Raw genomic sequence first — 17,812 nt, 5'->3', positions numbered from 1 at the left:
GCATATACTTAGCATCTCATACTACGAAACTCCCGGTAAATTTACTCACATAATTAAAGAATCAAAGTCACATTGTTTTACATGTTTGACACCCTTTGTCTTTTATAAATCCTCATGTTCGAATGATCAAATCAAAAAGTCCACTCCCAAAAATGGCAATAAAAGTTTTATCAGCACTCGATGCAGCAAAAACACAATTTTACCACTTCAAAGCAATCATAATCGCGGGAATGGGCCTATTTACAGATAGTTATGATTTATTTTGTATCCCCGTAGTCATGAGAATGCTTGGAAGAATTTATTACCCCGAAATCCATCGAACCATTGACCAAAGAAAATGGTTCGAGGTCCCATCCGTCATTGCATCCACTATGATTGGTGTTGCGTTAATGGGGACGGTGATCGGGCAGCTAGTTTTTGGGCGGCTTGGTGACCTTGGCGGGCGGTGCCACGTGTACGGCGTTTCGTTAATAATGATGGTGGTGGGGTCCATTGGGTGTGGTTTCTCGTTTTCAGTTTTGACTCCGATGGTGTTTGTTACTCTTGGATTTTTTCGGTTTTTGCTTGGGGTGGGAATTGGTGGGGATTATCCGTTATCTGCCACGATTATGTCGGAGTTTGCTAGTAAGAGGACACGTGGAACGTTTATTGCCGGTGTGTTTTCTATGCAAGGGTTTGGGATACTGTTGAGTTCGCTTATTACAATGATTGTTTGCTACATTTTTAGAGGTTTTAGTGATAATTTAAGAACGGTGTCAAAACCCCCGGAGTCAGAAACAACTGCACCGGTGCCGCCGGAATCAGACTTGGCATGGCGGATTATTCTTGTGATCGGTGCGATTCCGGCAGCAATGACTTATCATTGGCGGATGAAGATGCCAGAAACCGCCAGGTATTAAAAGCATCTCCATTCTCCAACCCAACTCCATTTTTGGTATTAAAAAAATTGTAAATCATCTGCAATCCAACAATATTTTTTACTCCAAAAATATGTTATGAATAGTATTACTTTAAATTTGAAGTCTTACTATTTATTTATACCATTGATGAATATTATATATATATATATATATATATATATATATATATATATATATATATATATATATATAACTGTGTTTGAAAATGTAGTATTGTACAACTCTATAAATCAATAAGTTGTTGTGTACAGAGAAAAATTGTTACATACTAATCAATACCAATACAGGTATGTTTGAGTATGATGCAAATGAACAGTAATTCATCAAATTTATGAGCTAGATGTTACATGCCAACTAAAATTCAAACATAAATGAACATTGATACACCAAAGTTGTTGTTTACCAAAAGGGTATATGGAATAATGTTTTGGTTGGAGAGATTTATCAAGAAGTTTGGTGTAAAACTAGTCACGATGTTGGGTTGAAAATACATAGGTTGCAAAAGAGAAGGTTTCTTTAATGACGACTAACTTATTGTCTCTACAGATTCACCGTTTTGGTGGAGAAAAATACTTTAAAAGCTTCAAAAGACATGGAAAAAGTGATGAATAATGTATCACTAAGGAGTCGTTTGATAGCTACTGATTGAGTTAGAGCTGACTGGGTTAGAAGCTGACTGAGTTAGAAATTCTGATTGAGTCCACATCTGACTGAGTTTATGTTGTTTGATTATTTCTTTGACTGATTGTCCTGAATGATGAAAATGACAATTTTACTGTAACGTCCCAAAATTCAAGACTAAAAATTTCTTTTAATAAAATATTACTTAAAGTAAAATCATCATTTCAAATCATAAACAGAGTATTAGTTTTCAAAACACATGTTCATTATCAGAGTAAAACATTCCCAGGCTGACTAATCTATGGTGTGTGCCATGCGATCATCCCGAGCTCCATCATCCGCTATCGGAAGCACATGAAACCAAAACTGAAAACCGTAAGCACGAAGCTTAGTGAGTTCCCCACCCTACCACATACCATGCAAACATACAACAAACATACTGCCAGGCTATTCTGGGGTGCCTGACTACCCTGTACGGCCATTCTGGGGTGCCAACTACCCGTGCGGCCATTCTGGGGTGCCGACTTACCGTGTCAAGCCATTATGGGGTGCTGACTACCCGTGTCAAGCCATTCTGGGGTGCTGACTACCCGTGCGGCCATTCTGGGGTGCCGACTTCCCGTGTCAAGCCATTTTGGGGTGCTGACTTCCCGTGTCAAGCCATTCTGGGGTGCTGACTACCCGTGTCAAGCCATTCTGGGGTGCCGACTTCCCGTGTCAAGCCATTATGGGGTGCTGACTACCCGTGTCAAGCCATTCTGTGGTGCTGACCTACCCTTCGGTCCTAACAACCGAACTCTACTACTATCACATACGCATATCATAACGTAACAGATTATCAGACATATCTGGGGTGTCTGAACTACCCTTCGGTCCTAACAACCGAACTTGGGGACTGGTCCCCTCCTACTACCTCTATCGCATATAACATAACAGGACAACATGCAAACATATCCTCACATACTGTCAGACGTTTCTGGGGTGTCTGACTACCCTTCGGTCCTAACAACCGAACTCTACTGATGAGCCAGGGAGCCCCGTCCATGCTCCTACTGATAGTGAGATACGGGCCCAGCTCGCGCTCACTCTTTCCCTAACTTGGGCCTCGCCCCTGATCTGCTGCTAATGAGATGTGGAACACCATCCACACTCTGCCGTTGGTGAGATACGGGACCTCGCCCACACTCACCACCCTACCAGGCACATACAAGTATCACACAGACAACAAGTATAAACTATCACATAAACCATTCCTTGGACACCCGCCCGCTAACAATGGACCTCTTCTTGAACAACATACTAACATACGATGCCTAGGACTAACTCCCGGGTCTTCTACTCATGTCTACATGGGCCGACATTGTGGCCGTAGACCCATTCACACAAAGGGAAACTCACCTAATACTGCTGAACTACTGCTGCTAATCCCTTTGACCGCTACCTGACCACTGACTCCGAACTGCTGCTCCACTAGCTCCCCGAGCTACCAATATCAACATAACACTTAGTCTAACTGACCTTCAAAGGTCAACCAATTCAACTCTTGCCAAAGTCAAAGTCCTGGTCAAAGTCAACCTTCCAGGTCAACCCTACTCGCCGAGTCCACTTACTGACTCGCCGAGTCCCTATGCTCAAGGTCCTTCCAATCACGACTTGACTCGCCGAGTCATCCCCTGACTCGCCGAGTCTACTGATTCCCGAATCCTGTCCTGTCCAACTCACTAAGTCCTTGCTCGACTCGCTGACTCGAGTCTTAACTCGAAGGGTTTGGGACTGCGCGACCTGACTCGCCGAGTCTAAGAACAGACTCGCCGAGCACAAGGCAATCTTTATCCAACTCGCTGAGTCGTTCATCCAACTCGCCGAGTTCATGCCCATCTTCATCCGACTCGACGAGCTGTTCATCCCACTCGTCGAGTTCCTCCTTATCTTCATGCTACTCGCCGAGTCCACTCGAAGGACTCGCCGAGTCCATTCGGATCTACTTACATGCAGAGGACTTTCTAGTCATGCATGGACTCCAAACTGTAGATCTACCCATCCCAAGCCTATTCTCCACGTAAAGTTGCCAACTTTACGTGTAGAGAAGGAGATCTAGGCACAATCCACCATAAACTAGGGTTTAAGGCCAAAGGGGCTCCAAAATCGACTCAAGGGCTGATACTTTATGCTTTCCCAGCTCATAACACACTTGGATCTGAAGTAGAAACTCCAGATCCAGCTTCTAGCTCACTTGGGTGGCAAACCATGGCTTAAAAGCCCCAAATCTCACAACCATAGAAGGTCTAAAAGAGAGAAACAACTTATTACCTTCAGATACTCAGAAATGTTCCCCAAATCTTCAGATCCAAGACCACTTCTTGAAGCCTCAATGATTTCCCCTACTTCTTCTTCCTTCAAATCACTCAATATGGCTTGGGAGCTTAAATGGGCAACAATGGGGTTTGGGGTTCGATGCTCTGGGTGCAAGAGACAGTAAAGGGGCCCTAGGAAGGAGGTTAAGGCGTTTATAAAGGCTCCAAGTCCCGAATTTAGGGTTTTCCTCGCACAGACCAGACTCACCGAGTCACCTTGGCCGACTCGCCGAGTCGGTCACTTACTCCTCGACCCGGATTCCGCTCGGACTCGCCGAGTCGCCCCTTAATATTAAGGTTTTCTTTCCTTCCTTGGCCTTTAAATCTTTGGGTGTTACATTTACCCTTCAATTTATTTTTTTATAAAAAGTATGATATTATTGTTAATATTTTCTAAAAGATGAAAACTAAAAGAAATACAAAAGCACATAGTATTAAATATTAATCTCAAACCCAACAAACTTAAAAAAAATAAACAACTTACAACCCTGTTTGTAGTTAATGTACACAAAATCAATAAGAAAACATCAACCAATATTCCCTTTTAAAATTAAATGCCATATCAAACAAAATACTTGTACTCTTCTCCCGCAACCATTCTTTATCACAAAATACATAACCTAAATTGTAATAAAAAGACCACATTTTGAAGAAAAATAGTAGAGCACATTGTTAAAGGTTCTATCATTATCAACATGCTTGTCTGGATCATTTTTGCTTTTGTTTTGCTTGGGTTTCAATATAGCCATCAAAAGCACACAAATATGATGACTTGCCCTTTTCTTTCAGAATCGTAAGGTTTGACATCTGACATCAATTTTAGGCCCTTGCCCTTCATCTCTGCTAATATCATCACAACATCAAAATCACACAAAAATGATTGACTAGTCATTTACAAGAATATAACAAAAAAGAATTCAGAGATATGAAGAAAAAAAAAAGCAGCAAGGACCATGGCTGCAAAATCACCATGAAGACAGAACAATTGTCAACTCTAAAAAGTACTTGGGGATATTATACTAAAGGTGTGAGAAAGGGCAATATAGATTCATTTTAATCAAAAAATTCATTTAAGCATTCCATCAAACACTTTATGTGCAATCGTTTGAAAACAAAACAAAGGTAAATTAATTAATCCTTTTGAGCTCAAAATATTGGATTCCACTGAAGTGGTATGTCAATCGTCTAAAAATGTCCTATGCCTAAGACATGAACTAAGAAATCGACACATTTATAAAGAAAAATGCAATGAAAAGTAGAAAATTTAAGAAAGTTATACCTCCGAAAACATAGAAAAAATTCATAAAACTAAAGAGCATTGGCATATCAGGTCATGGAAACATGGAAACAAAATATTTTGTCTACTGATTTAAGAAGAAGAAGAAGAAGAAGAAGAAGAAGAAGAAGAAGAAAAAGAAGAAAAAGAAGAAGAAGAAATCAGCTTACCTGCGTTACTGTGGAGGTTGCTGCCGGTAGAGGCTGATGAGATGTCGCCTGTGATGTGCTCTGTGGAAGGAATCGTTGAAGAAGGAAGCGCCGATGCATGGAACGAGAAGCACAATTTGTGGATTATACATGTTTTTTCGTTTACGGCCAAGGGCAAGATAGGCAACTCCTTTCTTCTTTTGGGTTAGCTGCTAAAAATTGGCGGACCGAGTAAGGGACTTGGTCAGCAATAGCTGACCGAGTAAGCCAAAGTTTATCTTTATCAAACGGCCTGACTGCTGACCGAGTCAGCAGTCAGCTCTGACCAGACCCAGTAAGTGCAAAACAAACAGCCCCTAAGCCAAATCCGGGAAGATATCGAGACAATGAACACACCGAACACATACTACTAGAAAATTTGGTTTTAGCTACCAAATATTTCCTACAAACTTTTTTGTTGGAAATATCCATCTAGTTTCCTACAAACTTGCAACAAAAGTGTAATGCAACAAAATTCCAACAAATTGCCTACAAAAGTGGGTACCCTAAATATTCCGTTGGAAAACTGTTGCTATTTTCCTACAAAACAACAACCAACATATAAATTAATATTTAAAGTTAATATTATGTTGGAAATTCGTAGGAAAAATAATAGCGGGAATTGAAAACATCTTCCCACCTTTTTTCTTTTCTTTTCCCTCCTAATATTTAAATGTTTTTTTTCTTATTTTTTTTACATTTTAATATACATTATATAAAAAAATTAACAAACAATTATTACAAAAAACTAAAAATATAGAATTTGAATACAACAAGAAAATAAAACTAAAATTATGAAGTTATTTACAATAGAAATAATAAGAAAATAAAAAACATACAAAACAAATAAAAACTAGAAGTTAATAAAAACAATAATTTCTAATATATATAACTTGAAAGGCTTCTCAAATGGAATTCTCCTTGGCTTTATTTTTTGGGTGGTGCTATTTGAACGAATTAATTAGTATATTAGTCTTGGAAATGGTAAAAATATATCACATGTATCAATTAATCATATGTAACACCCTGTTTCGAGTTGTTTCTTAATTTGGGGTCATGACCCGAAGTTCAATTATCATAAGGCTTCAGACTTTGAGGAAACAAAGGTTTAGATTCATTTAATGTGGATAATGTAGATTATATGATCCAAGAGTTCGGTTTGTGCTTTGGAGCCCAATGGTATAATGGTAAAGTGATGGTTCAGACCTTTCATTAATTAAGGATATAAGTTCGGAATGTTTTGAGGCAAATGAGAGTTGGTAGGAGTGTATGGCTTCTCATTACCTTTCCGAGCATATAAAGAACGTCGAAATCGGAGTCGAGACGAAGAAGTTATGGCTTTTGGAAAATAGGAAAAATTTTGGTCTGGTCTGATACGTTGGGCGTACTGGGCTCGTTTGATCGCAGATGACTAGCTTGGTATGCTGGGGGTACCATGAGTACAGTTGGCATACGCCCACCAGACTCAAACCTTAATTTTTAGGATTTGGACCATTTTTAAGCATCCTTAACTGTAACGCCCCGATTCTCGAATACCAATTTATGGTTATGAATTCTCATGAATTCAAGGTCTACTCGACGAGTTGGTTGCCTGACTCGTCGAGTAGCAGCAGATTTGGACCACGTGTTAAGTGACCAACTCGTCGAGTCGGAAGAGTGACTCGACGAGCTGGAGGGTGAAACCCTAATTTTCGGGGTTTGGCACCCTATTTAAGGAATCATTAGCATCCCTTAGTCCTTTTGCAGCCTCTTGAGAGTCCAGAAACCCTAATTCGTGTGTGTGCTCCATATTAGTGTAAATTTCAAGCTTGGAAAGAAGACCTTGTTGCAAGAAGCTTGAAGATCAAGAAGTTGGAAGCAAAAATGTTTGTGGATCTGAAGTCTACCTCAGTTTAGAATCATGTGAAGGTAACAAGTTGTTACATTGACACCCTTCTAGCTAGATCTTTCTATGTTCATGATTTGGGGCCATTTTAGCATGTTGGAGATTAATTTCGAATGTTGGGCCATGATCTGAGGTTGCAACCTCAGATCTAGTCTCATTTTGGTCCATGTAGTTATAAAGTTTCAGCCTTTAACATGTTAGTGCACTTCTCTTGCCTAGATAGAACATCTTCTTTAGCTTGATTTGAGCCATTATCACCTTGCATGCACGTAAAGATTGCAACTTTACGTGATAAACATGCCTTGGGAGCCTAGAGATACTGTTTGGAGATTTGAAGCAACTTAAAATTGTCTGTATGAATGAAGGACTGAAGGGACTCGGCGAGTCCGATGAAGATTGTCGTAGACTCGACGACTTGTATGAACAACTCGACGAGTCCGATGAAGATTGCCTTGGGCTCGGCGAGTCAGACGAGTGACTCGGCAGGTTGGCTGGTTATGCAAGGAACCCGGCGAGTAGCCGAGGGTACTCGACGAGTTAAGGTCAACATGGACTGTTGACCTTGACAGTTGACTTTGACTTTGACCAAGAGTTGACCAGTTGACTTCTGAGGGTATTTTGGTAAATTGGGTATTTATAGCAAAGGACATTTGTGAATATAGGTGTTGGAGTTGGAGCTACATTTGGAGGAGTTTGACACTGCCTTCCGAGCTACTTGGGAGGTGAGTTATCCTCATTATATCAATAGGGTCTACGACACTAAGGTCGGCCCTTTATCGGATTTGTATCCAGGTATTTTCATGATATGTTTATTGATCCGTTAGATCTGCGTCCTGGTAGTTAGGACAAAATTATGTTTAGTGACCTGGTTTAGGTCGGTATCCTGATATATAGGATGATGCTATGTTAATGACCTGGTTTAGGTCGGTATCCTGGTATATAGGATGATTCTATGTTAGTGACCAGTTAGGTCGGTATCCTGGTTATAGGATGTTGCTATGCTATATGATCTGTTAGATCGGTTTGTTTGTCTATAGACTGTTATGTGATTATCTGTTATATGTGCACATGGTTGTTTGATTGGGGGATGGGTTGAGGCGGGTCCTACTTTGTGCTGTAGGCCAACATACCCAGAGCGGACCGGATAAACCCGGGAGGGTACATAGTCACTTGAGCTCTCAAAACAAAAGAATCCCTCTTGCTTACTAACTACTCCAAAGGAGTGCTCTCAACCTCACAATGATTACGCTCTTGAAATTTCTAAGCACATATAATGATGGAGATAAAGTCTATTTATACTTTAGAGATTATAACTAAAACCCTAATAGGTCAAGCCCATTGGCCCATAGGCCCATGAATGGTGACAACTAATCATATTCTGCCACACATCATCTTTCTAGAACATTCATCCATGTCATACAACCCATGAGCATCAACAACACACATAATAGACCACCTTGACCATAGTGAAGCATCATGATGCACATGTGTCGCATCATGAACACTAATGGTCCAACATCCATCATGGTGGTGCAACATGGTGTATTTATTGAGCACGGTCATCTTCTAAGCATACATGGATCAACATGACACAATAAAGAAATCAAGATGGCACATCATGAACCAAGATGGTCCATGATGGCACAACATCTCCTCTATGGTGCAACTTCCCTTCTTGACGGAGCAACAACATCTTCATATCTCAACATCTCCTTGGCTCAACATCACCTTGGTGCGACTTCATACATGATGGTGCACCCTACTATCATTTGGCGCAACAACCCCAAGGATGATGCAACTTCTTTCTATATGACGCAACATGTTGCTCCATGTTTGCTCCAAGTGCTCCATTGTCACACCCCGAAATCGAAGGCAGAAACGTTCCGGGGCGGAGGTGACGTCATGTTAAGTATCACAACCAATGTACATAGCAAGCATAGTAAACACAACCATTACATTACATAGAAATATTTACATTTGTTTGAAAACAAAGTGATACAAGTTTGATACATATACATCATATGGACAAAATACAGACGAGACTTCTATTCGCTTCGGCTTCTCCAAAATATCGCGGGATACCTGTCTAATGAGAACCTGAGAATACAAGCAGATTTAAAAATATCAGCATAAAGCTAGTGAGTTCATAAGCATGTTTTTGTGAGGAAAATCTGGTTATTAAATCTTGTGAAAATACTTCCTTTCCTTTAATAAAGTATGCAGATATATCGAAAACCATAAATTCTGAGTTATGAAATACATATGTATGTTTCGAAGAAAATCCAATATTTTCTAACATGTTTGTCGATAAGAATACCATTTAGTACGAAAGTAGGTAGTTTTAATACATAAAACTATAGATTTAAACACTGGAGTACCCTCTAGGTACGAAAGTAGGTAGTCTTATTACATAAATAAGACTATAGAAGACAGAAAGAAATCTGTGAATAAAGCTAATTAGTTTAATATGTATTGTGAGTCGTATAACCATACTGATTTGACCCGTGACCTCCTTGACGTTCTTCAGGCGTCGAACGATATCTGAAATTTGTCACCCCAGGCGTGCCCGCCTAACTGTAGCTAGCAGTTAAGGTGTGGGATTGTCAGTCCCGAATAGATCTATTCACAAATTCCACGCTCTCCCTCCAGGAGACTCTGGTTATACTTTCGGAGAGGATTTATTGATAACCCGAAGGGTATAATGAAGACGAATCTCACAAGCTAGTATTAAATTATTCATGGTATACTCGGTCGTTATAGAATTTCGTAATCGTTTGGAACATAGTAGAGTATAAATAATTGAATTCAAAGTGGCTATTTATCATAATACTCTACTTTAAACATGGATAAACTATATCATACATAGTTTATATAATGACTTTGCATGAAATCTGAATTCGTAAAACAAGTAATGAGATCCCAAATTATTCCCATAATAATTTGATTGGTTCGATAAGTTTCCCACACTGTATTGAAAACTATGTAATTATATTGAGAAAACATCCCTTATGCTCCGCATATTACAAAAGGGACAAAGATATCTAAAAGTTTATCAGAATATCGTATAATTACATCAGTTTTTAAGTTACGAAAATCTTTATGAATTGCTTGTATCCCCCCCCCCCCCCTGAAAAACATGAAGCTCGGAAAAAGCGTAGGGATATGAACTCACCAGTCGAGAAATGTGCCGGTTGGATACTAAGTGTCAGTTTAGGGCTTGAATACGCGCGAGGATCTTATGTAACATGAAGGGATACATAATTGTATCTAATTAGACTTTGAACTACTTAATTAAATAAGATAATACATTCCGAGACGCGATAACACTTTAATCCCAAGTGTTAGGAATGATCCGGGTTGCATCTAAGGGTGTGTAGGGTCTAGATAAGGAGTTTGCTCTTCAAGAGTAAAATCTTTGAGGAGTTTACGGCCTAATGACCATATCCCCATGAGTTTATAGCCGTAAACTCATGGGTGGTGTGTTCTTGGATGCTAAATGGTCTTACAATGCACAAGGGAAAGTTCTAGGGTTGAATCAAAGGCTTAGGAAGTGATCGGGACTTGAATTGACCTTGGAAAAGGAGTTTACGGTTTATGAAGGTGTTCTTGGTGAGTTCACTACCGTAAACACATGAGTTTACGGCCGTAAACTCATGTTTGTCCATGATTCATGTGTTTTGGTGGTTGTAGGTTAAGCATACAAAGTTCTAGACCCAATTCTAAGCCATACAAGGTGTTAGGGTCACTTTAACACCCTTTGGAGGTGTTTATGGTCCATGAATGAGGGTTTATGGTCCAATCATGTTCTTGGGCCGTAAACTCATGTTTACTCCTCAATTGGTAAGATTTTGGTGTTCTAAGTCCATTCATGCAAGCCCCTAAGTCATATCAATGCACTAGAAGTGATTTGGAAAGGTTTTGGGGCTTCAAAACCCTCTTTAAAGGAGTTTATAGTTTTGGGAGGGTTCCCAAACCGTAAACACATGTTCTTGATGCATTTGGATGATTTAAACACGAATTTGCATGATAAACAAGCTTAATAACAAGCTAGGATAGATTACTTACCAATTTGGAGCTTGAAAGGGGTGTTTTTGGATCAAAGTCGAGTTTTAGAGAGAGAGTAATGAGAGAAAGTGTTTTAAGAGAGTGAAAAAGCTTCAAAATGTGGTCACTCAATCCCTTATATAGGGGTTGAGTTTATGGCCCGGTAGAAATCTACCCGATACCGACGTTAAACGGAGCTTTTGGTCGTACTCGATTAATTTGCCGTAACCCGACTTAGTTGAAACTAAAAATTTTCCAAAAGTATATTGAGGATGTTTTAACGTGATTCTAATGCGTTTCGAAACTTATGAAGTTAAAAATAAAAGTCGCAATTTAATTAACTTAATCCAAAAGTTAACGGAAAAATATTAATAAAAATAAATTTTATTAATGGAAATGGAATACTATGACGGAATAAATTTCGGGTTGTCACATCCATGTTGCTCCATGTTGCTCCAATTGCTCGATGTTGCTCGAAGTGCTCCAATTTGCTCCATGTTGCTCTAAGCCACTCCAAGTTGCTCCAAACTTCCTTTTCGAAGACCTGTTCCATTTTTACTTGATCTGTTCTTTTATTAGTTGATTCGTTCCTTTGTCTTGTGATCCAAAACCATCTGAGATGATCTGTTCCTTTGTCAAAATACTTCATCCAAGTGCTCTACTTGAGTCTAAGTGCTCCATGTTGGACGAGACTTCATACCTCAACAATTATGACACCCATTAGAATAAGATCTGAGCCTTGGATGTAAAGTCTTAAAGGATTAAACACTTTTAAGTGAGTTCTTGGTCATTTTATTATGCTAGGAAGCTTAAGTTTGGTGTTGGGCTCTACTAAGTCTTGCTAGGTCATAAAGTCAAGAACTTTATGATTCTAGACATCCATTATGCATGAACTTGAGGATTTGGACATTAGTGTATTTTTTATTGTTATATTTTTAATATTTATTGTTACATGTGAAATTTTATTTGTTATTATATGTGAAGTTTTTATCTAAAAAATTTATAACTATTTCACATCCATCATAAAGTTGTATGCCGTTTTACACAGATTATATATATATATATATATATATATATATATATATATATATATATATATATATATATATATATATATATATATATATATATATATATAATACGTCTTAAAAATAAAGGATATAAAAAAATTAGTTAGCATAAAAGAAATTAACAACAACTTGGAGTTAAGCTTTCAGAAAGTAAAAAAAGTAAAAAGTATTCTTTTTGAAACTTTGATTGAAGCGTATGAACTGAAAATAAATTTGAAATCATGATAATATAATATTTTATTGTTGATTGATAATGAATTGATTATAGTTTGTGAATTTAATTTTTGGTTCGTCCTTTTAAAATAACTTTTTTTTGGGATTCCGTAGGAAATGTGTTGGAAAGTTCCAACGAATTTCCTACAAAATAAAAAACCCTTACTCTCGTCTCTTTTAACCTAGCCGCTTTTACATTTGGATGAAAAAAATGTGCTGCTATTCTCCCCAAAACCATGGCCGATGACTCCCCAAACAACCTCTAGCCACCGGCAAATTGCGCCACCACACTACCTTTGCTGCGATACACCACCATCACAGCTGCTTCACGCCGACATTTCTCCCCACTGTTGTTGCGACACACCACTAGAACACCCGCTTCATGCCGACACTATCTCCATTGCCGACGTCAGATACTTCTAGACCAGCACTTGCTTCCGCCGCCGGTGACTTCAGGTCAGTTGCATGATACCACATCTATCAATTGCTACCGGTTTATCAACTAGTTTCATCTATTGTTTATCAACTAGTTTCATGTATTAATTTCTACCTGTTTATCAAATGTATTAGTATATATGTATCAGAATGTATCAATAAGTATGTATGTATGTCAATGTATCACTATGTGTGGATGGTATCTGTATACATCAATTTGTACCTGTTCATTTTCTCAATTATGTATGATAATTGTGCTCATGGATCTGTATCAGTATGGATTTATGTATGAATCTTGTATCTACTATGTATCACCATTTTTGTATGAATATGAGAGTGCACTAATGACCAGATTAGTAGATGCAACAAAAATAAGGCTGATTGCATCCCAATTTGTTTTGGCATGGTTAATAACCTCTAAATCCATTATACTTACATATGTATGAGTTATGATGAGCACCGAATTAGGCTGGTAAGTATTCATATCATATAAATTTTGGTAATATTTTTTCGTTTAACATAAATTACATCATCTATACTTGTAGACAACAGATTTGGGATGACCACCCACCTTTTTGGAGTTGTTCTTGTTTACTCATAGATAAAGCTTCAAAAAAAATTGTTGGAGATGTTGAGGGAAAGCAATTTTTGCACAAAGATAGAGCAAGGGAAGCTTATGTAAGATATCTTTATCATTTTTAGATTTTTTTGTCCCTAACTTTTTGTACAATAACAATTATGTTTTTTTATTTTCTTGTAAGAGGTGTACTCTCGATCCTTGCTTGAGAAGTATGGGGATGATTTTCATGATCACCCGATCGATGATGCTGAACTGTGGGCGAAAACCCAAAGGGAGATAAGTGGAGCTTCTAGGAGTAGTTATATCTATAGGATTGGATCCTCGGATATAAACTTTTTGTTCAATGGGAAATCATCTGCTGCTACGGGGTGTTCATCGTCCTTTTGTGGGTCTCAACAAGAGGTATATTTACTTATTAAATAGATTGTCTATATTGTGAATAAAGAACGTTAATTGCTATAATTAAACACTTTGTGAGCCATGAAAACATCCCCTAATATATTTGTTCCAAAACAGCCAAGATACTCACACAAAGTATTATGTTGTAATTATGAATAAAAAATGAAGTATGTTGCTATTAGGAAGTATTTTTGTATTTTGAATGAAAACAGTTCCTAAATAAATAGTTTGTTGTTATATTTTGTTAAAATAAAGTGGGTTGCTATTATGGATAAAGTAAAAGACCTATATTCATAAAAAAAAGTAAAGTACGTTCATATTATGGAATATGTTTTTTGTTTGTTTCTATAATGGATAAAGAATGTTGATATATATCATTATATTGTTTGTTTGTTAATTATATGTTTGTTTCTAGGTTAAGGAGCTATGAACTCAACTTGAAAATGCGGAGAGGGAAAGAGTTTTTATGCAACAAAAACAAGAAATAATGGAACAACAATTGACTCAACTAATGAGACAATTTGCTAACCCTCCCGAAGATCGATGTTAGATTTGTTGTTGGAAACATTTTATTAAGCATGTTGGTGAAGTACAAAAACCTAATTGTTTTGGTGAAATATTAGAGGATAACTATCATTTTGATGAAGTATTGGATATTTAGATAGCAACTATCATTTTGTTGAAGTATTGGTACCATTTTGGATTTGTATTAAATTGTTTTTATGTGTTTGCTATTATTATGGTTGATAGTGCATATTTGAAGAAGTTGTATTTGATTTATAGTTCACTATATAATTTCTATAAAAACTGCATATTTTTAAATTTTTGAATATTGGTGTCTTATAGAATTAAAAAAAAAAAACTTTATTATTACCAACATAATACCTACAGAAAAATGCATCAAATTAAACTCTTTTGAAATGCTAGATCGTTGGAAGTTTGTTGGAATGGTTCGATGGAAATTTGTTGGAATAATGATTTGTAGGAATTCTATAGGAAAATATGTGTCAGGAAGGATAGGAGCGTTTTGTTGGAAATTTGTTGGAAATTTCCTACGAAATATTCTGTAGGAAATCTGTCAGGTGCTTCGTTGGAATTTTGTAGGATCATGGTTTCCCACGGCCATTTTTCCAACAAACACATTTCGTTGGAACTTTGTTAGTAATTGATGTTTCCTACTAAATTCCAACAAAATTGCGTGTAGGTAACCATTCAATTTTCTTGCATGCAGCTTTATCAAACACCTACCCATTCTTCTCTCAAGAATTTTTCCAGCGACATGGCCGTGAACTCATCGCCGCCGCCGTTAACTGGTTTTTGGTCGATATCGTCTTTTACAGTCTAAATCTATTCCAATATCATGCATTTAAACTTAAAATGATTCCAAAAAGTCACATGAATATATACGATGATGCACTACAAATTGCAAAATTCCAAGCAATCGTTGCCATTTCTGCCACGATTCCCGGCTATTTTCTGGCGGTTTACATGATTGATTATGTTGGGAGAGTCGAGATTCAAGCAAACGGATTCTTTTTCATGGCAGTAAGTTTGTTTACAATTGCTTTTGTTAACAAAAGCACTTGGGGATCCGAACCCGAATCTGATTCAGGTATTGGGTTTATGATACTTTATGGGCTTACATTCTTTTTTGCTAATTTTGGGCCGAACACCACCACATTTATAGTTCCAGCAGAGCTTTTTCCGGCAAGGTTCCGGGCAACGTGTCATGGGGTTTCCGGCGCTGCTGGGAAAGTTGGGGCGATAATCGGGTCGGTTGGGTTTCTATGGGCCTGTCGTGACCCACCAAATGGGCTTGGGGTGTCGCATACTTTGAGGGTAATGGGTTTAGTCTGTGTTTTGGGGTTTTTTGTAACGTATTTTCTTACGCGGGAGACGATGGGCCGGTCTTTGGAGGAGAATGAGAATGTTGATGAGTTTATTGGTGTTTGTTTTATCAGATTTTGGCCCCATAAAGTTTGGGCCAAAAGATTTGATGAAACAATTGTGAATGATCGTTTACATCTGTCTTTATCAAATGCAATGTAACTTGTTTTGAACTGTCATTGTAAATTGTTTGGGTGGTGTTAGGTGACGGTTGAAAGTGGTGGTGATGAGCGGAGAATGCTGGTTAAATAAAAGTTCATAACGTCGTCTATCGATGATTATTTGGTATGACACACTTCAAAACACATGTTTAAATCTCACAAACTTTACTCGTATGGTGACCTCTGTTGAAAAAAAAAGTTCTAACAGTAAGATGCTTTAGATAAAAATCATTTTTTTCTTCTAATTTTTAGAAGAGCAGTCTTAGGTATTTAACTAATCCTTTCTTATAACAAATGATTTAGGTCCTTTTACAAGAGAACTTTGTATATGCTCTTATTAAACATTAAAATATCATATTTACCAACAAAAATTTAAATATCATATTTATCCTTCATAAATTTGAAAATATCTTACTTATCAAAATCGTTTTTTTAACATTTTTAAAAAGGTTTTAAATCTTTTTAAATCCTTACATTTATACCCTCTTCATAATTTCCAATTCAACTTCAAATGATCATCTAAAAGAAAGTTGATTGAAATGATTTTTGGAACAAGAAGGGTGTTTCTTCTTTGTTTGAGATCTGTGCATATAATATCAACGATTTTGCTAGGGTTTTGGGTGTGAGGTAGAAAATTTTAAAGTATCGTTTAGAAATAAATTTGTTATTGAATCAGGTCTCTAGGGATGAAAATGCTGACTTTGAAAAGTGATGGATATTAACAACTGATTTGAGAAGGATTGGATTTACTGGACATTCATTTCATTACTTTTGAGTAGGATTTAACAGTGCCAAAGTTCAACGCAAGAGAGTTGCAAACCTAATTTTGATTACTCACATTGTTTTGAGATGCTTTATAAACGTACTGAGAACTTTTTGTTTTGTTCCAAAAATTCAAAGGAAGAAGCTGGCGATTTAGCTAGTTTCGTAGCTCATCTCAATCAATTTTCTTTTAAATGAGATTTTGAAGTTTAGTTAATCAAAGGGTTATGTCTCTGATCCAATTATATTTTTTGGATACTTATACTTTTATTATAAATATATGTGATTTCAAAATTATATTACAATGTTATTTGTGATTTTAGAAATAGAAAATTTATTGTATAATTAGTACTTAGTTCTTAGAATGGAATTGTTTATATTGTTTTTAGTAATTATGTTATGATCTTGACTAGTTTATCATGAAACTTGCATATTATAAAATTTATATGGTGATAAACTGATAATTATGTTTATGTTACATTTGTTGGACACTAAAACTGTTGATGTTGTAGAAATTGGAACTATTAAATAATTGAACTCATTATTAGATTAAAATGTGATCGAGTTTTAGGCAATAAAATTTTATAGGGTAAATTTTAATCTATTAAGATATAAATGGAATATATAATACTCATGGGTACCCACAAATCCAATGCGTATTTACTATATAGGTACCAGATAGGATATGACTAGACTGTATTTTAGATACCGTTATAACCGGGTATGGGACTGGATCACTAATACTATCGCAGACTCGTCCCATGGCCTCCCCTAACTTCAATAATGTTGTGTTGAAAACTAAAAATAAAATATGATTAATAAATATTATATTGTGTCTGTATAATTTGTCTCGTTCTTACACTCTTATATAGTGTACGATTCCTTCCATAAATAGTGTATCTACAAATTGAATGCTAATGTAATATACACTCTAACGAATTTTTGAGATCAAACATGGCGTATCTAATTTGAATGTTGAGGATTCCATTGATCCATCACTGCCTCCACTTTCCTTAT

General features: G+C 37.0%; 1 protein-coding gene across 1 annotated transcript; it reads left to right on the top strand.

The window, feature by feature from the left end:
* The first annotated feature begins 152 nt into the window (after positions 1-152).
* Positions 153-16,034, top strand: LOC145066798 (putative inorganic phosphate transporter 1-9). The gene is made up of 4 exons (XM_079014066.1): positions 153-892; positions 1,467-1,533; positions 5,674-5,723; positions 15,209-16,034. Exons 1-4 carry the CDS (start codon positions 153-155, stop codon positions 16,032-16,034), a joined length of 1,683 nt encoding a protein of 560 aa, XP_078870192.1.
* Positions 16,035-17,812: the final 1,778 nt, after the last annotated feature.

The sequence above is a fragment of the Lactuca serriola genome, chromosome 8 (assembly GCF_051521515.1).
Source record: "Lactuca serriola cultivar US96UC23 chromosome 8, Lser_US96UC23_V15, whole genome shotgun sequence".
NCBI lineage: Eukaryota > Viridiplantae > Streptophyta > Magnoliopsida > Asterales > Asteraceae > Lactuca > Lactuca serriola.
The sequence above is the reverse complement of the archived record's forward strand: the minus strand, read 5'-3'. Positions and strand labels throughout refer to the sequence as shown.